General features: G+C 43.9%; 1 protein-coding gene across 1 annotated transcript in view; it reads left to right on the top strand.

Moving 5' to 3' along the window:
* Positions 1-27542, top strand: part of sorcs2 (sortilin-related VPS10 domain containing receptor 2) — a gene marked incomplete at its 5' end in the record, with an annotated part of 163059 nt that overhangs the window by 57221 nt on the left and 78296 nt on the right. The window contains one exon of the mRNA XM_083683063.1: positions 24074-24173. Coding sequence (XP_083539189.1) covers positions 24074-24173 — 100 coding nt within the window. The remainder of the gene's footprint in view (positions 1-24073; positions 24174-27542) is intronic.

Below are 27542 nucleotides of genomic sequence, written 5' to 3'. Positions count from 1 at the left end.
GCCAAGACCACTGACCTGCATAGAGAGAGAGGGAGAGAGGGAGAGAGAGGTTTGAGATGAACATTGAAAAATAGAGTGAGAAAGAGAATAGACGCTGTCAGCCAGAGAGAGAGAACTATTGAGTGAGAAATGGTAAGGGCGGGGAGTTAGCTGAGAGAAGTGAGAGAATGAATCGAACGTGAGAGAGAAGCAGAGGGTGGGAGAGTGGACTGGCTCTGTGTCTAAGTGCTTTGATAAAACACAACATGGGCCCTGCCATCCTCTGCCAGGCCTCCAGCCTGCACCTGTCACACACACACACACCATTGATTAAATATATTTACACTACCGATCTTCCGCCGTAGATTGAAAACCCATCTCTTCAGGCTACATCTTAACAGTCCTTCCTCTTCACCCCACTACCCTCCCTGTACTAACCCTAACCCCAACCCTTGAGACCTCTTCACCCCCATTTCCCCCTGTACAAGTTCGCTCCTGTTAATAAATAATAACAAAATAAATAAAAGAAAATGCCTTCTGGCATTACGACTGCCAATGGCCCCCGGTGTGAGCATTGATTACTTTGTCTTATGATGACTATTGGATAGATGATTCACTTACTGTAAGTCGCTTTGGATAAAGGCGTCTGCTAAATGCCGTAAATATATATATATATATATATATATATATATATATATATATATATATATATAATGAACTACTGACCACCCAATGGTTTCCTATGAGAGATGCGATTGGCGCAGTAAATCCAGGAAATGCTGTGAATGGGTCCTGCCATAGCGTTCATAGACATGTAATTGGTGGCTATGCGCCTTTGACTTGTGTGTATGCACATGTTTTTGGTGTTTGTGTATGCTTGTAATGTGCTTTCAATTCGGTACAAAAATGCATCAATAATAAAAACTCCCTGCATTGCCCTGCAGTTCTCCATGGCCAGTATAGCTGTCTTCAAAATCTCTTGGCAGGAATTCTCCCCTGACACACACACACACACACACACACTTTGTTGGAGCCCACTGTGACCAGAGATAGAGAGAGAAAGAGCCAAGTCTGGTCAACACTGGCTATCAAAATGAAACATGAAACACATATGGCCTCCATTCAGAATGGCCACTGGTGCCCTCCAGTCTCAGTGATGGTGGACAGGCCCAGGCTGTGCTGTGTGGTCTGGGCTGAGCGCCTATAGAGGAGGGCCAGAGGCAAGGAGAGCCAGGACCGAGTGTACACACACACACACACACACACACACACACACACACACACACAGGCCAGACCCCATCCCAGCAGACCCTGCTACAGCCGCCCACTCTCATACCAATGAAATGTCACCATGACTACCCATAACAAAACAGACAGGTCTCCCTTAAGTTGTAAAATACATTTTTCCTCTCAATGGCTTCACCTGTGTAAATAAAGGATACAGAATAAATAATGAAATGGCATGACGTTTTTGGGGCAGAGTTCTCAGATGAGCACACTATTGTTCTATCCCACTCTGGGACTCTTAAATGATGTCATGACTTAACATGATTTGAGCTAGTTTGGGCTCCTAAGTAAGCAGGAGCTTCTTAATTAGATTTTTCAGAGCTGGGAAAGGTGTTTTAATGGCCTAATTAAAGCAGCATTTGGTGTGGCTTACACATATCCTCTTTCCTCCTCTCACTCTTTCTGTTTACTCATCTCTGATGCTCCAATCTGTGAAGACTGGGTGAATATTGGATCATGGCTAGGAATAAGGATAATAAATCAAAGAACGGTTGATGTTGCTCATATTTCCTGAATGAGAGGTAGTTGGGTTGAAGGTGGTGTGTGTGTCTGGGTTCATGGTCAGGCTGAGCCATGGTGTGATAACTAAAAGATGGGGATCAGTCAAGGTCAGTTCACAGTGCCTTTCTATCCCCTCGACCACCACTGCTACTGCAAGGTGAAAAAACACCACTCAGCCATCGATTGATATCCTGCCTTCGGGTGAGTGGTGCTGAGTGTGTTTATCTGTGAGAGATTGAAAGACTGAGAGTTTTTGCCCAATATTTCTATGGTTTATGCTGTTTCTAAAACTACATTTCTCTGGCTCATCCACTACAATTGTGTTTAAGACCACAGGCATACATACCTCAGGCATATTGAAATATGAGGATGCCATGCAAATCTTAGAGGGAAGCAGAAGGTGTCTGTATAGGGTTATGATAGAATGTGTTAAAATAATCCCAGTACTGTCAGGCATGTGTGTGTGTGTGCCTGTGTGTGTGTGTGTGTGCCTGTGTGTGTGTGTGTGTGTGTGTGTGTGTGTGTGTGTGTGTGTGTGCGTGTGTGTGTGCGCGTGTCCTTCAGACATGGGCCTATGGGGTGTGATTATGCTTTAGTTGTGAAACAGGTCCCGTTGGCTCCTCTCTGCCTCAACACAAGTGTTATATTGATGTGTTTGTGTGTTTGTTAGCGAATGTGCGTGTGTGCGTGTGTGTGTGTGTGTGTTAGAATGGAACATATAAATGTAAATTATACTGAGGTGGTGCAGTTTACACAGATTGTCCTGGAATACAAAATAGACATTTGGTACATGAGATCCTGGAGATTGTGCCCTCCCTGTCGTTGCTAATGCATGAAGTCATCAGTGTGAGACCAAGCTAAGCAATATGTTCTGTAATCAACCTTGTACAGTAGTAGCATAGCTGAAAGTCCTACATTGTTATTTTATTAAGCAATGGAACAACTGACTCAATGAGAATTAGTCTGAAGCATTTCATTGTTGTTCTGTTGATATTCACATATGAAATGGTAATTCATGTCTCTTTTAAAGTCAAGTCAAGAACAAGCCCAGGCATTTAAGCATGTCTTTTTCATTTAAATAGCTTTTTAAAAGACACTGTCTCCTCTGGGTGGTTCTAACCAACGTGGCATGAACGCTCTTGACCTTTCTGTCTGTGTGAATTACCTCTGCCATGTTGCACACAGCCCTCGCCCAACCCCAACCCCACCCCAACCTCACCCTCACCCTCTGTGCCAGTCTGAATGTACCCACCTCATACCAACTAGCTACAGCACTCCCTGTTGAAGGAAATGATGCTTGCTTGTCTTTTCAACAGCGCATGCTGGCTGTCTGTCAAACTTAAAAGATGGAGTACTCTGTTACATTTCAAAAACAAAGGAAACTCATTCAATTGTCTCTTTGAACATGATTATGCTTAGTCTGTTCCCTGTGGGCTTGTGCTCAGACTAGGTCTATCAGTATTCATCTGTCTGTCTGTACCATGTTCTCTGTTCTGTCTTCCTAGACTTCTCTGTTTCTAATACACTCCCCCCAGATGGCCATTTGCCTTCTCCAAAACTACCGTAGGCAATCTGATACATCAAGGCTAATGCGTCCTTCCCTTGACTCTAAGTCTGTTCATGTTTTATGGAGGAAAAAAAGACAAAGGAGTGCTGGAGTACAGTGTCACAAAAGCTGGTTTATTTCCATGTAGCATTAAAGGCATTGTTCCAAATGGGATTCGTGGCTTCAAGTGCCATAACATACAGGCTTTCATTTTTGCCCCGTAGCAACCTTTATGCGGAACAATAAAACTAAAAGATAAATGAATAGTATGTCTATCAGCATATATAAACAATTTTACGGAACAGTTGGACAGAAAGGAGAAGCCTAAACCCTAGATTGGTTCTGGCCTGAACCGAGCTGCTGTACCATTGAAAATGCCAAAATGCTTGACTAATTTCTCAGCCGTTTGACCAGCGATTGTGATGCCATTTTGTATGTCTGCTAAGTACAGTAGACCTACATACAGCATTATAGCAGGTATCAAAGCTATGCTGGAAAACCTTGTTAGTGCCTAGGTGAAGTTATGGGTGGCGGTGCTCATTTTGACATTTGTATTTTGTCTTTTGACAAGCCATGATATTAAATTAAAACATAGTTTTTGGTCATTAATCATGATAACAACCAACGATCTTGAATACATGATTGCGCCCTTTCATTTTATTACACCATTGAAAAAAATAAACCTTTGATGAAATGAAGGAAAAAAAACAATTCCAAGCAATCAGGTCGGGATTGCGTAATGCTCATTTTGTGGTTGGCTGGAAGGTTTGGCTTGAATCAACTTGGGGGGGGGGGGGGGGGGGGGGGCTCTTTAACCCTAAAAAAAGAAATCAGTGAGGATTTCACTAATCCTCTTAGCCCAGTTTTTTCCCTCTGCACCCCTGCCGATCAGAAGATGGATGTGAACTCAAGCATTATGTTGCTGTTGGAGCTCCTGATTGTGCGTGGCCCGGCCCTGCCCGGCCAGCATATTTTAATTGTGAAATTGATACCTGCCGCTCCCCTCCCTGGCTGTCAGGGAGATGGTTTTCTCATCAACTAGACGTGTGATATATCCCCCAGACTTCCCAGACCAGCCAGCCAATCACTGGGATGCCGCCTGGCTCCTGTTCAACACTGCTCTCTCTGTCTCTCCCTCTGCCTCTCTCGTGTGTGTGTGTGTGTGTGTGTGTGTGTGTGTGTGTGTGTGTCACTCTCTCTCTGTCTCTCCCTCTGCCTCTCTCTTGTGTGTGTGTGTGTGTGTGTGTGTGTGTGTGTGTGTGTCACTCTCTCTCTCTCTCTCTATCTCTCCCTCTGCCTCTAGAAATGGCTCCCCAAACTTTCCCCTTCAGGAGGCACTGTGGAGATGGATGACAACATGTCAACTCAAACGCTCCAACAGTTATGAAAAAGCAGCGTAATCATGACAAATCCCGTCTTCCTGAGGTAGTTATTGCCACCACAGCTCTCGCCTATGGCGTTAACAGCCCCTCTTTTCCCTGTCACTGTTGTTGTCTCCCCTAAACGTTCACAATCATATTAAACCCTCACTCATTGGGTGGTGTTAAAGTTGCTGACGCTGTAGCTCTCTCTCTCTCTCTCTCTCTCTCTCTCTCTCTCTCTCTTTCTCTCTCTTTCTCTCTCATGGCAAAGGCAGAGAGGGATTAAATTGAACTGATTTAAAGCGCCCTAATGCCAATTAAACCTAATGCAGTTCTACATAAATAAACAGACTAGTTTGGGGGATGGGGTGGGGGCGGGGGGCGGGGGGTGGGCTGGGGTGGGGGGGGTGGGGTGCAGACGGGCAGGCAGCGAGCTGGCGAGTGCCCAGTCAGCTCCTATGATAGGAGAGTGGGGGTGGGGGTAGTATGGGGTTGTAGAATAGATTTATTGATTAAGGAGGCATTACATTAGGAAGTGAGATATGGCAGCGGGCACTGCTCCTGCCCTGGAGTCAATCAGTCTGAGAGCCCTACCCACACTGGAATATATAGCACAGTAGGGGGGGGGGGGTATCGTATGCTCAGTGAACACTGCTGTCTCACCCTTGGTGGGGGTATATCTTTAACATAACATGCAATGGTGAAAATGATTAATCACTGCTCTGTACATTTTTCATGTTCCGTTGCCGAGGGTGTATTTTATAGAAGATAAGTCATAGCTCTTGATTGGGCCAAATGCAGTGTCACTTACTACATACCATCATCTTAGAATAAGAGCATGTACGCATATGTCAGAATGTACGTAGATCATGTCATGGGTTCAGGTCTGTGTACTGTATGTGTGTGTGTGACTGTAAGGACAGACCTCTCAATGGCCTTCGTCTGTGGCCTATTAAACCATCACCGCTTCCTCTCGGCTAATAAATCTCTGCTTTTTAATATTCTGCTGTTTGTTTGGCCTCCGCCAGAGAAGTGCACTTTTCCCTCTGTGACCGTTAGAAGACCTTGATCTGCTCCCAACCTCCTGAGAAGTAGGCAGGGAGGGAAGGGGACAGAGAGAGAGAGAGACAAAAAAAGAGAGACGGACTCCATCTGTACGTCAATAAAACAGACTGTTCCATGCTCAGCAATGTTCCATGGGCTGTGCTGCGGCGGTGGCGACTGCCATATGAGCCCGAGGCTGGGTCTGCTCACCTCGCAGTGACCTGCCCTCTCCATGCGCTGAGCCTAATCCAAGCAGACACCCTCCACATGTTCACCATGGCCCCTCCTGGCCCCTACTGCAGACGGCTGGCTGTAAACCCCTCTTGAGAAGCCCTCATCTCTGGCCACAAATGCCACTCCAGCTCTAAGGGCCAAACTATACCGACACCGTTACAGCACCGTAACGTCTCCGTAACAACTCACAGTGATCTGTGAAACATGCTAGACAGACACGGCTCGCTTGAAGCAGCGTAGTTTTGCGCTTCAAGTCTATTTTTCTCGGCAGCGAGAGCGTTGTAGAGGCGTAGATGCAAAGAAATAAGCACATAATATGTCATATAAATTCACAAATAATCTCAATCATCCTAAAATTAAGTAGGAAAATTGCTAAAATCACCCTGCACACATTGAATGGTTCGTTATCGCATTTTAGGCTTGTATTAAAAAACGATCAACAGTGTTGACGCAATTCTTGATGTCATGCAGCTATAGGCTACTTCAAATAATTGAAACTGCAGATTAGTTGTTGAGGTTTAAAGAATATGGCCTCCCGTTATGAAGTATAGCCGAAATTATTTTCAGATAGCTTCCCTTTATGAAATATAGTCTATTTTGTCATCATATCAATGTTTGTGGCAACGCATCTTGTCTCACTCTTGGTGCAGCACCTGTAAACTGTGTTAACGGAGCTATGACAGTACATTCTTGTTTCGCCGTAAGTGAGCCACTGGACTGAAGGCAGGTGGAGGTGGGGGGGTCTGTGTGTGTGTGTCTGTCTGTGTGTATCTGTACATATGTGTATGAGTGCCTATGTTGCTAAGAGGCTTGCGTATGTACGGTTGGGGCTCGGCTCTGAGGATGGGGTGAATATGAGGACGGACTCAAGTACCAGGCCATACTGCATCAGAGCTACTGAGAGTATGGTAGAGCTGAGGATAATACAGAGTGGTCCTGAAGTGGAGGATAGGTGGGAAGGGAATGCACAAAGAACTGGCTCAGGGAAAGCTCTGTGAAGTGGATTTACTGTAAGAGAAATGAAAGCTGGGTTAAGTAAATACTTCCCTCTGGTCTCTTACTTGGCTTTATATCACTGGTGAGACTATCATCCAAGATTTAAGGTGTGTGTGTGTGTGTGTGTGTGTGTGTGTGTGTGTGTGTAACACTATGTTAACACGTGTATATGTGATTATGTGATTATGTGTGTGTGTGTCTGTCAATTCTCTTGTGTGATGTGTGTGTGTGACACCTACACTCCCACAGTGCATATGATACAAGGGTTAGATATTAAAATGCTCTTTGACGAATTACTGTTGTTCCATTTTTCAAGCTTCTTTTTCAGTTTGAACAGCATTTCTCTGCACCGCGGTGTTGAATTATCACCAGTCTCTTATTCAACGGCATCCGGTGGTGACAACAGCCACATGTACTCTAATCTCCTCAGGCAAGCAGCAGTCTGGGCGGTTCTGAGCACCTCCAACCTACTCCTCAAAGACACACAGAAAAATCATCAAACAAACATAAGCCGAGAGCCATTTTTTTACTTAAAGAAAAGTAAAGAATCCTAAACAGGAGAATAAATGAAAAACGAGCACTGTAACTTTTTGGACTGCTTTGTAACTTTGTGACAGCCATGTAACTTTATGACAGCTTTATTGCTGGAGAGGTGAATAGAATGATGAGTTTTTATTATAGGTCTATTGAAAGGTTTGAGTGGCAGTTAATGGAGCCATTAAAATGAGTGCAGCCTGGTTGGGGAGAGTGACATAGAGAAGATTCAATGTGATCACATTACCACAATTTCCATGTCTGATAGGAAACTTTAGCAACATCAATGGCTACTTATGGCCCTAATTGGCCAGCCTGAAATGTGAACTTTTGATAATAATTAAGTGAGCTATTTTGCCTGAACATAGCGGCAGTAATGGAGTGACTTAAATATTCTTCATCACGGTGTAAGACTTTGTTTTGTCTCTTTTTGACATGAGAAGAAACTTATTGAAATGAATATACCACATATATCCCCAGGATCAATTATGTTAAGAAGCTCTATGATTTGATTACCTGCCACTTGCGCTAATTCAGTATCTTGTAAGATACTTTTGATTAGAGGGCTTTGGGCTATGGCTGTCAGCATGCTATTAGAACAGGGGAGAAACAGAGAGAAAGAGAGAGAGAGAGCGTTAAAAGTGGGGCCTCTTAAATCTCCTCTCCTAGCTATTCGTGACAGAGGTAAATGTCAAGTGTCTCAACACCTTCTGCAGCACTGCTGCTCTCACACTCTGGCCCCAAACGGCTGTGTTCTCACTGGGGGGGTTTGCATACTAGCCCTCTCATTAAGGGGCGGTGAACACAAAAGTGTGAATGCATAGTGACATGCATACACACACACACACACACACACACACACACACACTCACACACACACACAGACTCATACACTTGCACACATGGGGACCTGCGTAAACACACTCACACTGTGAACCATACTCTCAGATAGCGGAGACAGATGCCTAAAATTAGATCTAACAACTCAGGTTATTTTAAAATCACAAACTGAACAACAGTGACAAGCAAACACAACAACACAGCAAGAACATTTCAGACCTGTTTCCAGCTCCTTTTGACTAGGCCAGCATGGCGCCTTTGGAACCTTAACCTTCCTCGTCTGATCCAGTGACGAGGCGCTGGGAGAGTGTGTCTGTGTGCCGCTTCATTATAATGCGAGCCCCCATGGGGATGAACAGATGTACTTGTCTGTGAAGTGAAAGGCTGGCACACACATACAGTTGCATACAGTCACACACAAAAACACCCATACACACACACACACACACACACACACACACGCACGCATGTACGCACGCACACACAAACACATACACGCACACACACTCTGTCAGGCCATGCAGTTACACAGGTGGTTCAGAGGGGCTGTTTCCCTGGAGACAAGCATTTAATTGGTTTATTTACAATCTGCCGCATGGGGAGCAATGAGCCGTGTGTGTGTGTGTTTGTGTGTGTAGGTTAATGGCATTATTATTGAGTTGTGACTTGTGAGGGCCACGAGGGGCATTGTTTCACCTTTTTGAATGAGAGGTGAAATGGGGTGATCACTCTCACTCTGTGTCAAACACTACTGTGTCATGTTTATGTTTTTGTTTATGCAATCATGTGAGGGCATGTTTGGATATTTGATTCATTGTAGCTTTGTTTGTGTATGAGCTCTCTTCAAGCTAAAGATGAAAGATTATTTTCCCCTGTCGCCATCTGCAATGCAAGCATACATGACAATGTCTTGTCCGTTGGACAATCTATTTGATATAGTGGGGGAGGGAGAGAGAGAGAGGGGTGGGAGAGAGGGAAAGAGAGATAGTTAAGGAGAGGGACAGTATCAGGGCAGAGGGGGGGACAGACTCCACTAAAGGGAGACATCAACAGAGAGAACAGGAAAGAGAGAGGAAGAGGGGAGAGAGCTCTTAATTGACTGTCTGGGTGTGTGTGTGTGTGTGTGTGTGTGCGTGTGTGTGCGTTTGCGTGTGCGTGTGTGTGTGTGTGTGCGTGTGTGTGTGCGTGCGCATGTGTGGTGGTCTAGTCTGGTCACACTCCGGTGGGCTTCATCTGGGTAAGAGCTCAGAGAGACATACAGGTACCACAGGGGAATTCACTTAACATCACTGCTCCTCTCTCTCTCTCTCTCTCTCTCTTTCTCTTTCTCTTTCTCTCCCCTTCCCACACTTCTCTATCTCTGCCTCATATAATCTTACCCTCTCCTTCCCTCTATCCTCTGTTCTTGATATCTGCCTTTGTGTCTACAGGATATGTATTCATTCTATAAGATATCTTACTACATATCAATGTTGTCACCCTTCCATATGGTTTTGTTTATGATTCTAGAGTGGTTGTGAGCAGGTTGTTTGATGTATGACAGTCGGGGGGGACATCATGTCTGGACCTCTCCATGTGACGGTCTAGCATTTATGGCCAATAGGACTAATGTAGCCATTGTGGCCTAACATCAAGTCACTTTTGATAGCTGGCCAAGAAGTCTCTTATCTTATTACTTTTCCACTATAGTTAAAAAATGCCTGCTGTGGGCAAATTCTGCCATTATAATTCAGCAACCCAATGAGGAGGCAAGTGTGCTTTTAATGCAATTACACAAATAAGCTGTATGCTTTTACACCCAGTGTTTTTTAAGCATTCACGACAAGCAGGCATGGGCATTTGAATCTAAATGTGCTTTCCACACAAAGTTCTGTAACAATGAACAACAAGGTGATAAAATGCTGTTGGCTCACACCTGCAAGTGCATTTGTAGTGATTGGAGCCAACATGGTGGTACAGTATGTTGACTGAGCCAGAATGTACTCTAGATTCAGCACCATGGACAGTGGTACATAGGCGGGTAGCACAACTGCCAGTCATAATGAAGAAACCAATACACACTACTCTGACATGAACATGCACAATGAAAGATAATGGTTGTATTTAACCATGGATCGTTGTTTTGTATAATATCATGTTGACTTGAGCTTTCCTCAACTGCATTTCCTAGTGTTGAGGGGACAGTGATAGCCAGTTGTCTTTCAGCTATCACTTATTGTATAGTCATTCCCTCAGTCTCCAGTAGACTCCACCTGGGACCTCAATGTCTCTGAGTGTGTGAAGTGTGAAGTGTGTATGCTCATTGTGTGTGTGGATGTGTGTGTGTGTGTGTGAGTGTGTGTGTACCCAGTGGGTGTGTGTCATGCTCCTCTCTCAGACGAAAGCTGAGGATCGTCTGGCGGCGGCCTCTGTGGTGTTCCCCGCTGTCAGCATGCTCGGCGCCCTGGGATACGAATCACTCCGTTCTGAGTCATCAGCATTCTGACAGCCCCCCCCACCCCAACTCCAAATGCTGAAGATGAGACCAACCCCTCCTCTCCCAACACACACACACACACACACACACACACACAGACACACACACACAGACACACACACACACACACACACACACACACACACACACACACAGACACACACACACAGACACACACACACAAACACACACACACACACACACACACACACACCATCATTGCATCCATGCAACCGATCTCAAACATAACTAAAATAATTTTACCTAATTTGCCATCTTACCCACAATCTCAGAACCCAACACCAAATGCTCTTAGCTACCATTATACCCACCACTGAAGTAAATGGGGCCTGATTAGTTTCAGGGACAAATGGGATGGTGTAGTTGTCAGAGTTGGTTTCTCTGACAGATTGGTTTGTCTTTGGTTTGTCTGACGTCAGCACGACACGTTTTCCCATGAGGCCTCACTCCTGTCTCTATCAGGTCAAAGGTCACATTCAGGATAAGATTAAAAAGGGGAACAAGCGAGATAGAAGTTAAGACATCAATAGAAACATGCAGTCAGGGTTAACCCGAGGTAAACAGTTTACAAGTGAAGTTGTGTTTATGGAACACACCAAACAGAAGCTCAGTCAGGCCTATATGTTGGTTCCTCTGTCGCTAACATTGACTTTTTTAGTTACTTTTTGATCTGAGGCACTCCACTCCATTCGCCTGCAGATATGTGAGGATGTGTCATAGGTTATACAGTCATGAGAAAAAGTTAGGACACCCCCCAAAATATTAAGTTATTCTCTTAAAAATATGGACATATCAATATGTTATCTTCTTTCTAACAATGTCTATAGATAAAGGGGATGTAATTGAACAAAAAACTATGAAAATGTAACTTTGTAATCATTTATTTAACGAAAAATTAACAATAATGCCAATTCCTACTGAGGAAAAAGTTAGGACACCCTATGCCCTAATAGCTAGTATTGCCCCCCTTGGCTGAAATAACCTCAATTAGACGTTTCTTATAACTGTCTACAGGTCTCTGACATCAATTGGGAGAAAGTTTTTCCCACTCCTCCTTGCAGAATTCTTTCAGCTGTGTGATGTTCGAGGGGTGTCTTGCATGCACAGCCAGTTTCAAATCAATCCACAGCATCTCAATAAGATTAAGATCCGGGCTTTGACTTGACCATTCCAGAACTCTCAATTTATTTTTCTTGAGTCATTCCTTGGTAGATTTACTGGAATGTTTTGGGTCATTGTCATGTTGCATGGTCCACATCTGCTTCAGCTTCAACTTTCGAACAGATGGTCTCACATTTTCCTCAAGCACCCTCTGATACAATACAAAATTCATAGTGGATTCTATGATGGTGAGCTGACCAGGCCCTGCTGCAGAAAAGCAGCCCCAAACCATGACATTTCCACCCCCATGCTTCACAGTTGGTATGAGGTTCTTGTTCTCAAATGCTGTCTTGGTTTTGCGCCAAACATGTCTACTCTTACTGTGCCCAAATAGTTCAACTTTGGATTCATCTGTCCAAAGCACATTGTTCCAGAAGTTCTGGTCTTTCTCTAGGTGTTCTCTGGCAAACTTTAGTCTTGCCCTGATGTTTTTTTTTGACAGCAGGGGTTTCCTCCTTGCACACCTCCCATGTAATGCAAACTTGTTCAGTCTCTTTCTTATGGTGGATGCATGTACTTTGACATCAATTGTGGCAAGAGATACCTGTAGGTCTCGTGATGACATTCTGGGATTGTTGGAGACTTCTTTAAGCATCTTTCGGTCAGCTCTTAGGCTGAACTTGCTTGGGCGGCCTGACCTGGCCATGTTGGTGGTGGTTTTAAATGTTCTCCACTTGTAAATTATTTTCCGGACAGTGGAATGGCCAATTTCGAATAGTTTGGAGATCTTTTTATATCCCTTCCCAGACTCATATGCATCTACAATTTTTCTTCTGAAGGCCTCAGAGAGCTCTTTTGATCTCGCCATGGTGATGCAACTCACTTCAACAATCAAGAGCAAACCAAACTAAATATCTGAGGTTTAAATAGGACAGGCTCCTCCAAAATCCTCTGTAACGATGTTCTAATCATTTGCACCTGATGTGGTGCTCTTTATTATAATTTTAGGCATTTTAAGTGGAACTAAATGTGGGGGTGTCCTAACTTTTTCCTCACAAGAAGATTGCATTTCTATTAATTACATTTTACCAATCATTTTTTAAATAATTTGTTTCAGTTGTATTTGTTTAGTTATATTACCTCAATTTTTCAATATTGTTCAAATGAATATCAAATGTCCATATGTTTGAATATGTTGAAGAAGACAAAGGTTTTCATAGGGTGTCCTAATTTTTTCTCATGACTGTACATACAGAGCACCCATCACAGGTTCAAAGGCACCTTTCATGTTCAGAATGCGGCTCTTTCATGATGTTGTCTTTACGTGATTTGGTTATTTGATCACAATCAATGGAGCTTGTAGATCAGAAAACCTGTGTAAGTGCAGTTGACTTGAACTATCCTACAGCTTCTTTGGTACACACACAGTATTTAGGCCTACTGCCTCAACTCCATACTAGAGATTTAGTCTGACCTGAAGTGCCCACTAAACTGTAGTTGGAGCTGTGAATCATAACTTCTGAATTTTCACCGAAAGTTTACTTTTTCATTTAGAGTTCTCCAACATGGTGCCAAAATGCAGAAGTCCAACTTTTCTATATGTGAGTATATGTGCAGGCTGTGTCTATTCAAACGTGTTGAAAGGGCAGGACTCCCAGAGTACTCTCACCTTTACACAGGCATTGAGACTATGCTCCTGTCAATCACTATGCCATTCAGTTATTATATTAACAATAGAGTGTAATAAAGATAATACGCAAATAAAAAAGAATAACAGTAATAAAAACAATACTAATAACATTATTAATATATACAGTATATACTATAATGTAGATGAATATAGCAACAGGATTATTATTAGCAGCAGGGGAGGGAGTGCAATGTCAATGGAGATTGTCACTGAACAGGAGGGGGGGTGGAGGTATTGTCAGTTGAGGGTGGTGGGGGGGCTGTCAATTCAACAGTCTAATGGCCTGAGGGTAAAAGCTATTTCGAAACCTGTTGGTCCGGGACTGGATGCTCCGATACCATCTGCCAGATGGAAGCAGAGAGAACAGGGCATGACTGTGGTGGCTGTTGTCCTTGATGATCTTCCTGGCCTTCCTCTTCCATCTCTTGGAGTTGATAGCTTGGACGGCTGGGAGCTCACGGCCCGTGATGGACTGGACCACTCTCTGCAGGGCTTTATGGTCGTGGGCGGTGCAGCAGCCAGACAAGATGCTCTCAATGGTGCACCCGTAAAAGTTTGTGAGGATCTGGCAGGCCTGAGTATATAGTATACAGTGTATAGTGTATGTAGCTCAGATACTACTGATAGTGATACACTGAATGACATTATCTTTAAAGCTCTGTGGACCCTAAGTAGTAGGCCTAGTGCCCAGTTTAAGTATTCCTAAACTGTCACCGCAGTTTGCAAATGCTAGTCTTATTGGCTAATGTCTGTGATATTAAGCTTTTTGTCTTTCCCTTAAGACTCTTGATGAGAGATGCAATTGGCTTGGGAGAGACAAGCTATTTTATAAGGGGAAAATGTCTTTATTGATTTCAAGGAAAGCAATTAGGCAGCAGATAGTAATTTTGTCTCTGTAATTTTATTGTCATGCCCACATGCCTCAGAGTGGTTGTTGAGAAACAAAGCAAACCAAACTGACAACCTACAAACACAATATAATTAGCTGGGAGAAAATGCCTCTAAATGGGTAAAGTACAGTTTTATCTCTATAACCACATTCATACTTAGCACACACACACACACACACACACACACACACACACACACACACACACACACACACACATACACACACACACACACACACACACACACACATACACATACACACACCACACACACACTCTTCCACTTCGCTATGGACTCATACTCAAATATACTTTCGCCTTATGGATTGTCTGTCTCTCTCTTACACATACTGTACATACTTTCTCTCTCTCTCTTTGTTTGTCTTTCATTCACTCTTCCTCTCTTATCACACACACACACAGACAGACATACACACACACACACACACACACACACACACACACACACACACACACACATAAATGAGCTGTAATGACTGATATCGGCATAGTGCGGAGCTCAGCATGCCTGTCCCCAAAGGTCTTCATGAGGATGTCATTTAGATAAATGTTCCCAATTACAGCCCCTGCCTTCCTGTATTCATTTGGGACATGGGTCCGTGGGTGGAGGGGTAAGAGGGTTCAGAGAGGATGGCGTGTGTGCGTGTGTGTGTCTGTGTGTGTGTGTGTGTGTGTGTCTGTGTCTGTGTCTGTGTCTGTGTGTGTGTGTGTGTGTGTGTGTGTGTGTGTGTGTGTGTGTGTGTTTGTGTTTGTGTGCATGCGTGCGTGCGTGTGGGGGGGGACTTACCGCGCTGTCGGCTCCTCCAGCGAGCCGGATCTATCCGGCAGAAACGGTGGAGTCTGAGCCTAACCAGATTAGGAGAGGAAGACAGAGGAGGGAGCCGTGAGGGATATCTCCTCCACCACGGCAGAGACGGTGGACTGTGGAGGTAGACATGTCACGAAGCACTAAGCCACTGTCACTGCTTCTATAAATACATTTAGTTTTACAGTTCTTCAGTTAACACATGCAAAGTAATTTGATGGAATATGGTTCACACGGAAAGCTATCATTTGAGAGGCAAATTTCCTCAGAGGCACAAAACTATGTGTACTCTGTGTGGCCTGCAGTTGAAGGAGATATCTAAGCTAATCACAGCTGTTGCGGTTAAAATGACTCATGGCCACTTAGTTCACCTCTCCACGTCATGTTTCAACGAGATCTCCACTCACCTCCCTCTTCTTCCCCCTCTCACTCCAAATTACGTGAGGCCCCCATGGCTGCCAGGTGGGCGAGACTCACCCTCCCCTGATCTAACGCCCCCGCTAGCCAATGGGCAGTGATGACAACTAACGAGCAGCCACATTAGCATGGCTCTATCTTCTCCCCGCTCAGAGAGATGACAAGGTTATATAGCAAGTGGCAAACAGTCCAGCTTGGCCGCAACGCAAGGGCAGACTTTCATTTAAATGCAGATTACATTAAAAACTTTGAAAGACTATGAGAATTGTGTGATAAGTAAACTGTTCTTTTCCAGTTCAGCATATATTAAATGATGGTGAGTGTGTATCTCGGCAATGGCGTGCTTGTATAACACATTCTGGGCTTGAATGTGATTTTGTAAGAAACAATTATTTTAGTAAAATTAATATGCTGTTTCAGATTCAGAATGTTATTTACAATATCCACAAGAACTCAATACTTTTCATAAATGAAAAACATGTACTGTAGGATGCATGCCTAGAGTGCAAAATTAGGTTATTTGGACTTGAGAGAACAACATTCAACAATATCCTGCTATAAACGGATTGAATTAAGGAATTAAACCCATTTCCGTGATCGTCTGAGACGGAAAGGGGGGCAGAGGGGGATAGTGCACATTATTGTTCGAGCCTTTGAGGATAGTAAGGGGATTTTCACTCCAATTTGAACAGTCCATGCCAATGAACTTGTTCAAACAGTAATGTCTTATTGGAACCTCACAAAGAAATCATCAATGCTCAGTATGTCATCACATGTACATTGATCATGGGCATCTTATTGCACATCAACGTGTGTGAATAAATCATTACATAATAGTGAGCCTGGACAAATTACACGGAACTTACCATGTGTGTGCACCGATGGCTCCCTTTTAAAAAAAGTTTTTTAGCTGAACAAGGGCATCACCTAGGGAGGGAGAAGTTGATATGTAGGGCAGAAGGCAGTGTGAGGGAGAACACTGTATCCAAGTATCCATCCACGGTTCATATGACAGATCCCAGATAAGCCCCAAACAGAGACTGTCTTGTTAGATAAGGGCCGGTCAGAGCTATGTGTGGCCCTGGAGGCCTACATATGGGACTGTTTATCAAACTCTGATTCAGAGGTCATGGCGAGGCTGAAATATAAAAATATAAAAGAATATGACTGTCAAAACTGACAGTACCCAGACACTGGTTTGTAGCAATATGATAATGCTCAGGGAGAGTGTTGAAGAGGTTGACAGTGTTAGTAGGCCTACAACAAAGTGCCTCTTCTCTGTAAGCCAGGCCAGTTGTTGGATAAAGCCCAACTGAGCTGGCGAAAACTCCGCTCGTTCATGCCCTTTGGGCGTAGGTGACCTCATTTCTATTCTTTGCTTGTAAGTTTAAGTGAAGAGTCTCTGTTGTAATGTATGGAGTGTAAATAAGTACTGTGCATTGTTTCCTGGAACAAACAAACAGAGAGAGACATAAGAAGGGCCTGAGGAACCTTTCATAAGCAGTCTGTGTTGATATTTATCCCCATTGGTATTCTCCAGTAGCTTTGTAGCACACTTCAGAGGGTCCCTCCACCACTTCTAAGTGCCCTCACTGGTGTGACCCCCCCCCCCTCTCTTGGCTAGCAGCCTTGTTCAGATGGCATGCTGGGGAGATGGTACTTCCAACTTCAATTTGCCAATGGCTCAGAATAGCTTAGCAGCAATGATTCAATGTTTCGTTACATGATTTATGAATATGGGTGATATAGCATAATTTAACATCAGTATAGGAAAAAAAAAGAAGCATTCAGTGTGCTTGTCATAGTACTCTTGAGTGTGTATATATGCATGTGTACATCTGCTAGGTATGTGTATATGTGCCTGTGCTGCTACAGTATATTCTTGGAATGACATAATCTAAACTGTCCTCCTTTATGACTTCATCACCTGGCTATGGTTCTATGGTTCTGACACTGTCTAATGTGATGCCCACCCCTTGCCCTGACGGTACAGTACTATACCATACAGTACGTCACCTCCCTGACCTCTCTGGAGCACTCTTCATCAGTGCTCTTCATCACCAAGCCTGTAGGGGTGAACTGCTCCTCAGGGGATATGAACAGGACTTTGATGAAGCTGTGCTGAGTGAGACGGCACGTGTCCAAATCAGGCCCACTGCTCTGTCATCGTTCAGGAAATTAAGGATTAGAGAGGAAGTGAGGGAGCGAAAGAGGCACAGAATCAATGGCTGCTGATTAAGACACACTAACACATGCTGAGAAGTTGTAGCCTCCAATTCTCCCGTTTCTGTGGTGTCCCAAGACCGCAGTGTGTCGATCAATTTAGTGGTAGAGATAACTTTTCACTAAGCCCGCTACACATACAAAAGCTGATCTTCATCACAACTGTAGAAAATGATGTAGCTAAAATGATCTTGCTAGCTCACCAAAATTCCCTCACAGAAACAACAACACATGTTTGCCAATGTTATCAAAGTGATCCAACTAGCTAGAAAGCTAGTTATAACAAGCTAACTGTGACAGCTCTGTTACTGTGACAGCTCCATCTCGTCTTAAGAATGAAAGCAAAGATTTGACAAGATGAATCTTGGAGACGCCAACAATGAGACGTTCTAAAACTGGGTAGTTCACATCAATAAAACTACATTCTAAAACCGTCTAAAACTGTCACGTCTCGTCTCGGCTCGGCTGTTGTATGTGTATCCATATTTAGTCTAATGGAAGTAGCCATGTACTGTATTGGTGTGATTCATTTCATATGGTCTTCACCATTACTTTTATTTGTCATGACTTTGATGCTGCCATAACGCCTGTCTAGGCATCTCAGGAAGATGTCATTGAAGAGGTGTGAGTAATCCAGGTGACACGCAGTCACGACGGCCCCCCTGAGGCCATGGAAAGTTCACCATCCATTACACAGTCAGGGGCTGCTATTGACAAGGATTCACACTATTAACGTGCAAGTGTACGGCCATGGGTGTTCACAGATCAGAAAGCGTTCACATCTTCACAGACTCAGTTTTAGGTCTAACCCCTGCTGTCATAGGAAGTCATTAGAAGATCACAAAAGACAGCACAGTCAAAATAAACATCCTCCGGGAAAATGTTATTTTTGCCGATGTTTTTTTTATTCTTCTCTCCCACTTGCCTTTCACACATTCACTCCAGCGGACATATCATCAACATGATGATATGACAGATGTTTTAGTCCCTCTAAAATCTTTCTCATGTTGCTGTAGTTGATACAGCTTTGACACAATCAGGTCTTAGCACAGAACCATAAAGCATTTTTACAGGGTACACCTGAGCCTCCCCTTGGTTTATCATCCATAACCATTTTGCTGCTGTAAAATAAGTAGATAGATGGCTGTTGAGCCCTGTCTGTCTTGTAAAACCCAGACGCAGTAAAGCAAATTGTGATTCAGAGGCAAACCCGAGTCAGACAGAGGTGAGCTTTGATAACCTGTCCATGTGTGACGACATAGCCACAACAGACAGGGGGATGGAGACATCTATTTCAAAATGTCTGCCACGCTGTTATACCCTAGCAACAAACCCTGACTAGACTGACGACAGGGTCATAAAGCATAGAGTTATTTCCAAAATTAGCCCAATCAGAGTCAAGATATATGGCTGCAGTTTAGAATTGGGGGGTTTAAAGATCTGTCATGAGTATTTATGGTGTCTGTTTCTGATGACAGTAAATCAGTTCCAACTGTAATGGTGACCCTCAGCGGTATTTTAATGGCAGCCTGGGCGATTATAAGCAGTGCTATGAATCAAAAGCTTCTCTCAGTCTGCCTCTAAAGGCGAAATGGAGGAAGTGCACTCAGTAGAATCATTACAACCTGCACAATACCAAATACGCCTTGCTGATATTGGACCAATCTTCTTTTAAATACAGTTGATAATGCCAATATTTGATGATCTGAATAATGTTTTGATGAGACAGTAGTGTGTAGTGAGACAGTAGTTGAGTGTGGAAGACGGAACAGCCTGACAGATCTCCACAGGCAGATATAGCTCAAGCCTTTCAGTCTTGTGTGTGATGCTGGCCTCCGTCCAGCTCTGAACAGTCAGGCTGGGGTCTTCTGGGACTTCTCTGTGTGGCCCAATCACTGAACAGTATTGCCATCTGAAAAGGGCCGTCTGCCTGCACAGGCCTGATTCAGACTGACAGTGTCTGTGTATCTGTCTGTCTGCCTGTCTGCCTGTCTGTCTGTCTGTCTGTCTGTCTGTCTGTCTGTCTGTCTGTCTGCTTAGCCCCTACAGCTCGCAACTAAAAACATGGCTCCTTTCAAGTCTATCCTCAAGGCAAAACCCATAGCTCTGTTCTGCTATTAAGTTCATTTGAACCCTGCTCAGTGCATAAGCTGGTCTCCGCTCACACATTCCAGACACCCGTAGACATCCAACAGCATGAGATATCACACAGTGCATCATCAGAGAGAACTTTAACTCACTCTCCTCTTAGACCCATATCTGGATTAATCTCTGACCTGTCAATCAGTGTAGGTCTCTCAGTGGACTTGAGTTACAGTAACTTATGTTTCAAAGTCATATACTAGGGGTCGTTATTATATGCAACATGTTGAACATACCAAGTTCTTACATTGAAATACAGTGTCATGTTGAGCTGTGGGCTATTTCCAAATGAATAGATTGCTTGGAAAGGCACTCCATGCACTCGAGAACATTGTACAGAAGTAACAGTATTTCCCATCCCTTTGTTCGATTATAACACTGTGCTTTTAGTCTTACTCTCCTAACATATTTTCTGTCCTTGCTCTATAAGTTTTGCTCATCCTCCACCATCACTCCTCCTCCATCTACCTCTCACTGCTCAAGTGCCTGCTTGCTGCATCAGACCAATGCTCTCAATTTGTCTTCCTGAAGAAGTGAGCCGCTGGGAGCGACCTTGACATATTAGGACATTAAATCTGAATCAGCGCCTAACACCATCCTAAAGTGTTTCCGCTCTTTCTGTTTTCTCAAGCACATCGACAAAAACACAATTTCACCCGAGGTGTCTATATCTATCTCCCACTTTTATGCACACCTTTTCCTCTTTTCTTTCTCTCTCCCATTTCTCTCACACACCGACTGTATGTGAACTCTGAATGTATTGTTCCTCTCCCCCAGTGTATTCTAATTCAATGTTCCAGGTCTTCTCTCTTTTTCATTGTTTTCTTTATGGCTCTCTCCATCACTCTCTGCAACAGAGGGAACATAAAAGACACAGGGTCATAATCAGTGACTACAATCAACTCTCAATTTCAACATGAAAAACTCCATGCTCTGAATTGGGTTTTGAATTAGTGTACTCTGCCTTTGAATGCTATTGTACTATTGTTATTATGAAAAGACTGGAAGGTTATCTGGGCATCTGAATGTGTGAACCGTTTGTAATAGAATTCAATGTTAAATGGGTAAAAAGTTCATTTTCATTTCCAAACTGAAATTAGCCTTAAAAGCATACTGTAAGCCCCCCCCCCCCCCCCCCCCCCCCGCTTTATGTCAGATGTAGGAGAAAAGTGTGTGAACTGTATCACTGAGAAAATAAACTTTGGTATGAGTGAGGACAAGGTATTTTTGTTTACAAGAAGCTCATTAACAATTGTCATTTTAGGTGGTACTCCCTCTCCCTCTTCTCTCACCCTCTCCCTATCTCCCTTACTCTCCCTCTTCTCTCACCCTCTCCCTATCTCCCTTACTCTCGCTCTTCTGCACTGTTTCAAAGCAATTACTCCTCATTCATCTACTGTAGTTCCTATCCAGTCTATTAATCCTGCCAGCTGAATGGCAGTATTAAATGAGCGCTTCTATTAACTTAACATCATTACTTTACATGTTAGCCATCCGAACGGCCGGCTCAACACAATCCCCCAAATTAGTGTTATTAGTTGCATAATGTCTCTCTGTGCCCTCTGACTCCTACTGCAGAGGATTTAACAAGGTTTTTTGTCTCTCATTTAAATCCAAACGACCACATAAGCCCTCTGTATTACTCATTGTGGTTGTTTACACGGATGATAAATGATTGCTCTTTTTGTGTGTGTGTGTGTGTGTGTCTGTGTTTCTGTGTGTGTGTGTGTGTGTGTGTGTGTGTGTGTGTGTGTGTGTGTGTGTGTGTGTGTGTGTGTGTGTGTGTGTGCGCGCCCCCATTGCCCCTCTTTGTAGCTATGTTGGCATCTTTGAATGAATGCTGTCTCACAATAAACATACGTTGAGCGTACAATTTATGAACACCTTGCTGTGAAGTAGTCTGCACAGCACCGGGCCTTGCATGATGGTTGAGCTCCATAGCCTAGACTATATCTTTTTCATGGTGTTTCAAGTACTAGCAGGTGCCAATGGCCAGGGTGATAAGAGGTCAATGGGTCCAGATGCTGAGATGGGTCTCCGGGCAGTATGCCCGCTATGGCATGTAGTCATTACCCTGGCACTAATTAAGGCCTGAAAATCTAATGGAGTTGGAGCATTAAAGGCCTCTTTGCTGAGGACAGATTATTGACTTATACTGTGTAGGATGGAGGTAATTAAATAAACAACTGTGTTTGAATGTGAAAGTGTATTACCCACCTGTTTGTTAGATACCTCAGTGTTTGAGAGAATGTCACTCACATTATATATGGGCTATATGCATAGAGGAAATATCCTGGGCTCAATTCTAACAGGACAATACCATTTCTCCTAATGCATGAAACATATGTAAACATGATACAAGTTGGTTATTCCAGTACAGAACTTGTGATCCTGAGTGATTGCCTATAGATCCCAGCTCTTCCACTCTCCCTCCAGTCCTCTGTGCATATAGCTAACAGCTTTGAATTAAGCAGTGAGCTCTGGGCTCCTAACACAGCCATCAGCGCTGGATCTGTCTCCCTCTCTGAGTGATCCAGGTTAAACACCACACACAGTGCACCGAGGAAGATGAAAACACTGCTCTCTCACCGCAGGGACTTGGAGAAATAGATAACCCCTGCTAGGCCACTCCATTTTGTGGTGCTCTGTCAGAGCGCTCAGCGAGAGCTTTACTGAATGGAGAGGGAATTGCAGTGACTTTATGTGCGTGTGTGTGTGTGTGTCTGTGTGTGTGTTTGTATGTTTGTGTGCGTGCGTGCACACCATCAATGCCCCGCTGAGCGCTAGAGTAATACTATTGAGTGAATCCACTCGCCTAGAGCTCTGTGGACGTGCTTTAAGAGCAGGCTCCTTTATTAGCTGCCTCCTCAACCAGCAGCTCTCCACTCCCCAACACTGAACCATTCTCCTCTCTCCACTCCCCAACACTGAACCATTCTCCTCTCTCCACTCACCTCTCTCACCCTGCACAGCAGCACCTCCAGACCAACCTGTCCCTGGGCTGACTCTCTCTATAAGCACTGAAGCCTGGAGTGCTGTCAATAATACATTATGATACTGTTCCAAATGATGTTTCCTCATCAGAAAATGTATCAGTAATATACTATACTGTAGCTCCAAAGTGGCAGTAGGCATCATTCCGATGAATTTCAGAATGTCAACCTGATACTTTTCACTTCCTCTGTACATCTTTGTCTTCCTTCCGTTATGTGTGGGTCTCTGTTTCTAATGACATATTTGAGTGTCCTTGTGTTTCTGCTAGATTCCATGTACAATATTCAAGCTCTCAATGTGACCACAAAAAGCTGTGACCCCAGTATGTCAATTCCTCAGACTGCAGTCGTTTCTCACCCTTGGTTAGCAAAATTGGGCCGTTCAACCGAAAAGTGTCACAAATAATGACTGTTGCCTTGCTAGCTGAGCTAGGTGTTTGACGTGGCTGGGCTGAAGAAACTGTCAAGTAGCTGCTATCAATCTCAGTGTCCTTCACACCTCAGCCATCACTTCACCTGCTCATGAGCCTGCCAGATCTGGGGATTTGCCAGTGTGTGCCTTTAGCCCGTGGTCATTTTCCCTGGCTGAGGAAAATGCTCACAATGACAGGTTGACCAGCTGCCTTCGATCCATCACCGTGATCAGACCAGGGTAGGCAGCTGCGGTGCGCAACTGTAATACGGTAAAGAGTTCTGTCAACTCACCGGGACAGGGTTTTATGGCACAGCCCTCCGTTGTTTCTGTATGGGAACCTGTAATACTTTTGGAGGACAGGGCAAGAAAAGTAGTTTAGTATTTTCTGTGTGATTTACAGTCGTGTTGTAATTGTGTTCTTTGCTCCTCAGTTTCTCGCTTTTACTTTATCAAAGTAATTGTAAAAACAAAGTAGACCCATTACACAGACACTCTGTACTGATCTTGGTCTCTCTCTCTCCCTCTCTCTCTCTCTCTCTCCCTCTCTCTCTCCACAGGTCCAGTGACTATGGTACCACCTACACCAAGCTCAACCTTATGCCAGGGACAACCATCGTCGTCACGAGTTTCTACATCTGCCCCACCAACAAGAAAAGGGTAGGAAGTCTTTAGCTTGCTTCAACTGCATTCTTACTTCCACCCACCTCTTCCCAAAATGGTCCAGCTTTAGTTAGGCTACCTAATGGCTAGTTTCTCCTAGTTTAAAAAATGATGACATGGATTAATAGGTAGCTGTGGTGACAGATACATTTTGAAAGTGTAAGACAAAGTTAGGGCACTCTCTGTTGAAGGTGACATCAGGTGTAATTTGATTGGACCTTAATGGTTTGCTCCCACCCACTGTTGCAGCTCGTTCAATCACCTGCCTGTTTCACCAGTACTCGGGGGGGCTCTAATCGATAAGAGATTGAGAAGATTAGACAGTCACTCTTCCTTCCCTCACTCCCATCTCTGAATCCTTCTGGGACTCACTCTCATCCTCCAGGGTCCCTCTCACTTGTCTGCGATGGTTGGGGGCGAGACACCACTAGCGCTTAATTGCTTGGGAATGCAGTTGTCTTAATTTCCCTCAGGGATGAGGAGAGAGAGACTGGCAGAGAGAGAGAGAGCGAGGGAGAGAGAGAGGGGGGGAGAGAGAGAGAGAGAGAGAGAGAGAGAGAGAGTGTTTCTGCAGGACGAGATTGGTGTCTCGGGGGTCCTAACTGTGAGTGCTGTGTTCTGACAGTGGGAAGCCTAGTAATAGGAACTGTGGATCAGACTAGTGTTTAAACATACCCAAGGGCTAGCAGGAGGGGATCACTATCACTGGGAGTTCGAATGTAGCACTAAGTGTGTGTGTGTGTGTGTGTGTGTGTGTGTGTGTGTGTGTGTGTGTGTGTGTGTGTGTGTGTGTGTGTGTGCATTGGTATCATTATGTACTTCATTATATGGTGTATATCATATGTATTTGTACTGTATACTGTGAGTAAAGCATGCTTTTACTATATTTCTATTTGGCGTGTATGACAAGGCTTTCAAGAGGTCACCCAAAACACACCGTCTCTCCTTGAGATCAATTATCCTAATCACCCCAGAAACATTGAACAACCAGGCCTGTAAGGTCCATGAAGAAATTATACAGGGAAAGGTGTGAAGGGCCCTATGTAATCAATAAGCCTAGAGGCAATTCGAGGAGAAGGTCGGGGCTTAGACACAACACATAAACTCATCTCTCCAATGCATCAGCGATGCATTAAAGATATATCGAAGATCCAAGACCCACAGAGAGACTGGGAGAAAAACAGACTATTGGCAGGACTGGCTTTGAGAAAAAGAGAGAGAGAACATTTTGTTACTTTACTGTATAGGATGCCTGTGATGGACAGTCAAATAGCAGTCTGATTATGCCTGGCCAGATCACCGTTTCACCCGCTCCTTTCTGTGGAACTCCTCCACTCTTGATAGAAAACTTTAATAGACAAAGATTTATTTATTTATTTTTTAAATTGGTTAATTTGCTCTAAAATAAATTTGCCTCCTTTGTCCATCGTTATCTCAGGGTAGAAGGACTGCGCAGGCAATTATGAAGGAAATTATGGTGGAATCTGTTCAATAGCCATGATAGGAACCGTACTCTAATGAAAAATGACCTTAAAAGCAGATAGACAAAATGAACTGAGAGAAAAGTGTTTGACATCCTTTCACTATTTGCTCAGTGCTTATAGGGGATATGCTGTAGCTAACATTCATTCTTGTCTCCACTGCAATAAACTCCAGTAGTAATGTTGAGATGTATCATCTATGGCTGCTATGCTATGCATTTTGTTTGGAGGGAAGCCCAGTTTGCTTAAAATACTGTAAAAATCTATTTCAGGCATACATTGTTAAAGGAGATACATGTACAATCCAATAGGCACAGTTAGAGCTTGTATTAACATGTCTTTGAGCGGAGATTTAAAATGGCTGTTTCCATGGCCTGTCAGATCAAATGTTCTTTTCCCCCTGCTACTGTACAGTATCTACCCATTTCAAGAGCTGCTGACTCTTGAGATATGATATCCATGATATGTCAGTCCGATCCCTTCATATGTGATTAATCTTGAATAATTCAGTGGTTTTCACACATACTTATATGAAGCACTTTACTCTTAACCCCCAAGGGGGTTCTCTACAGTATGTTTGCCTACATTCTCTGAGATAGTGTTTCAATGCCATTGCTTGGAAAGTCAACTCAAGGAAAAGTTTGATTCCTTTGTGTATTTTTCTCCCCCTTTTTGACCTCCCTGTTGATGTTAGCTGAGCAACACTGGAGATAAATAGCTATACATAGGGAAACTATAAAATGAGAACACACACAACCATGATAAAAAAATAGTCCCACAAACACAAGTCTCTCCCCGCTCAAGAAGGGGAGCATAATTCGCAGCTGTAGGCTATGCCAGCTAAGCCAAGGCAGGCGACCATGGGAGACCAAACCAATCCCCCGTCTGTTCTCCCCTCAGCTTGCTCCCATCCCCACACAGTCCCACAGCCCTGTGATAGCTCTGCCACAGAGAACCAGTCTTTCATCTCCTCCACAGTGCCTGATCTGGGAGCTGCTCTGAGGGTGATAAGGAGCCTTTGGAGCGTGAGAAACAGTGAAAAGGGAACAATGAGAAGCTAGGCTGGGTCTAGGCAATTTGTGATAATTCACTGATAAATGTGTCAGGGCTGTCGTTTCAGTAAGGATATGGTGCTTCTAAACCTCTATATGTACTGTACTGTATGGCTATACTGACTACTACAGTACTGTACAGTACAACCTACAACCTACCTACATGTTAATCATTTATCACTAAAGACTCATCCAGACTGCTCCATACTATACAATACCACTTTTTTTGTCCATTATTTGCTCAACGGAAATTCATCTCTTTGCATAGCAAATACATGCATACACACAGTGCAGCGCCCCTGGAGCAATTGGGGGGTTAAGTGCATTGCTCAAGGGCACATCAGCAGTAGAAGGCACCTTGGATGTGTTGCCAGCAACCCTCCAGTTGCTGGCTCACATATGGCTCAAGCCCTCCTGTCGGCTTGAACCAGTGACCTTCCGGTTACTGGCTGACCACTCTAACCGTGAGGCTACCTGCCATCCCTACTACAAAGGCTTTTCACTCTCACTGTATGATCTCATTCCTAAGGATCCGAGCGGACTAACCACCCCATTCCATGTGGATATGGAGTGATGCATGCATATTGTATAATGGTGTCAACTAGCTTCAGTACTTATTGAGTGGCACAAACAAATATGGATGCTCATAAGCTATTACAGTCACAACCCTGCATAGATCTGACTGCATTCAACATTCAATACATTCAGATTATGACACAGCGTTACCCATCATTAGGTTTTCCCATGGTTTGACCTGTAGGATCAATCTATTTTCCTTGTATCAGAAGCAGGGCACTGTGTGTCGTGCATTGTGCTGGGGACTTGTGATCAAC

The sequence above is a fragment of the Argentina silus genome (genome assembly GCF_951799395.1).
Source record: "Argentina silus genome assembly, chromosome: 1".
NCBI lineage: Eukaryota > Metazoa > Chordata > Actinopteri > Argentiniformes > Argentinidae > Argentina > Argentina silus.
This window is presented reverse-complemented; position numbering and strand designations above follow the sequence as displayed.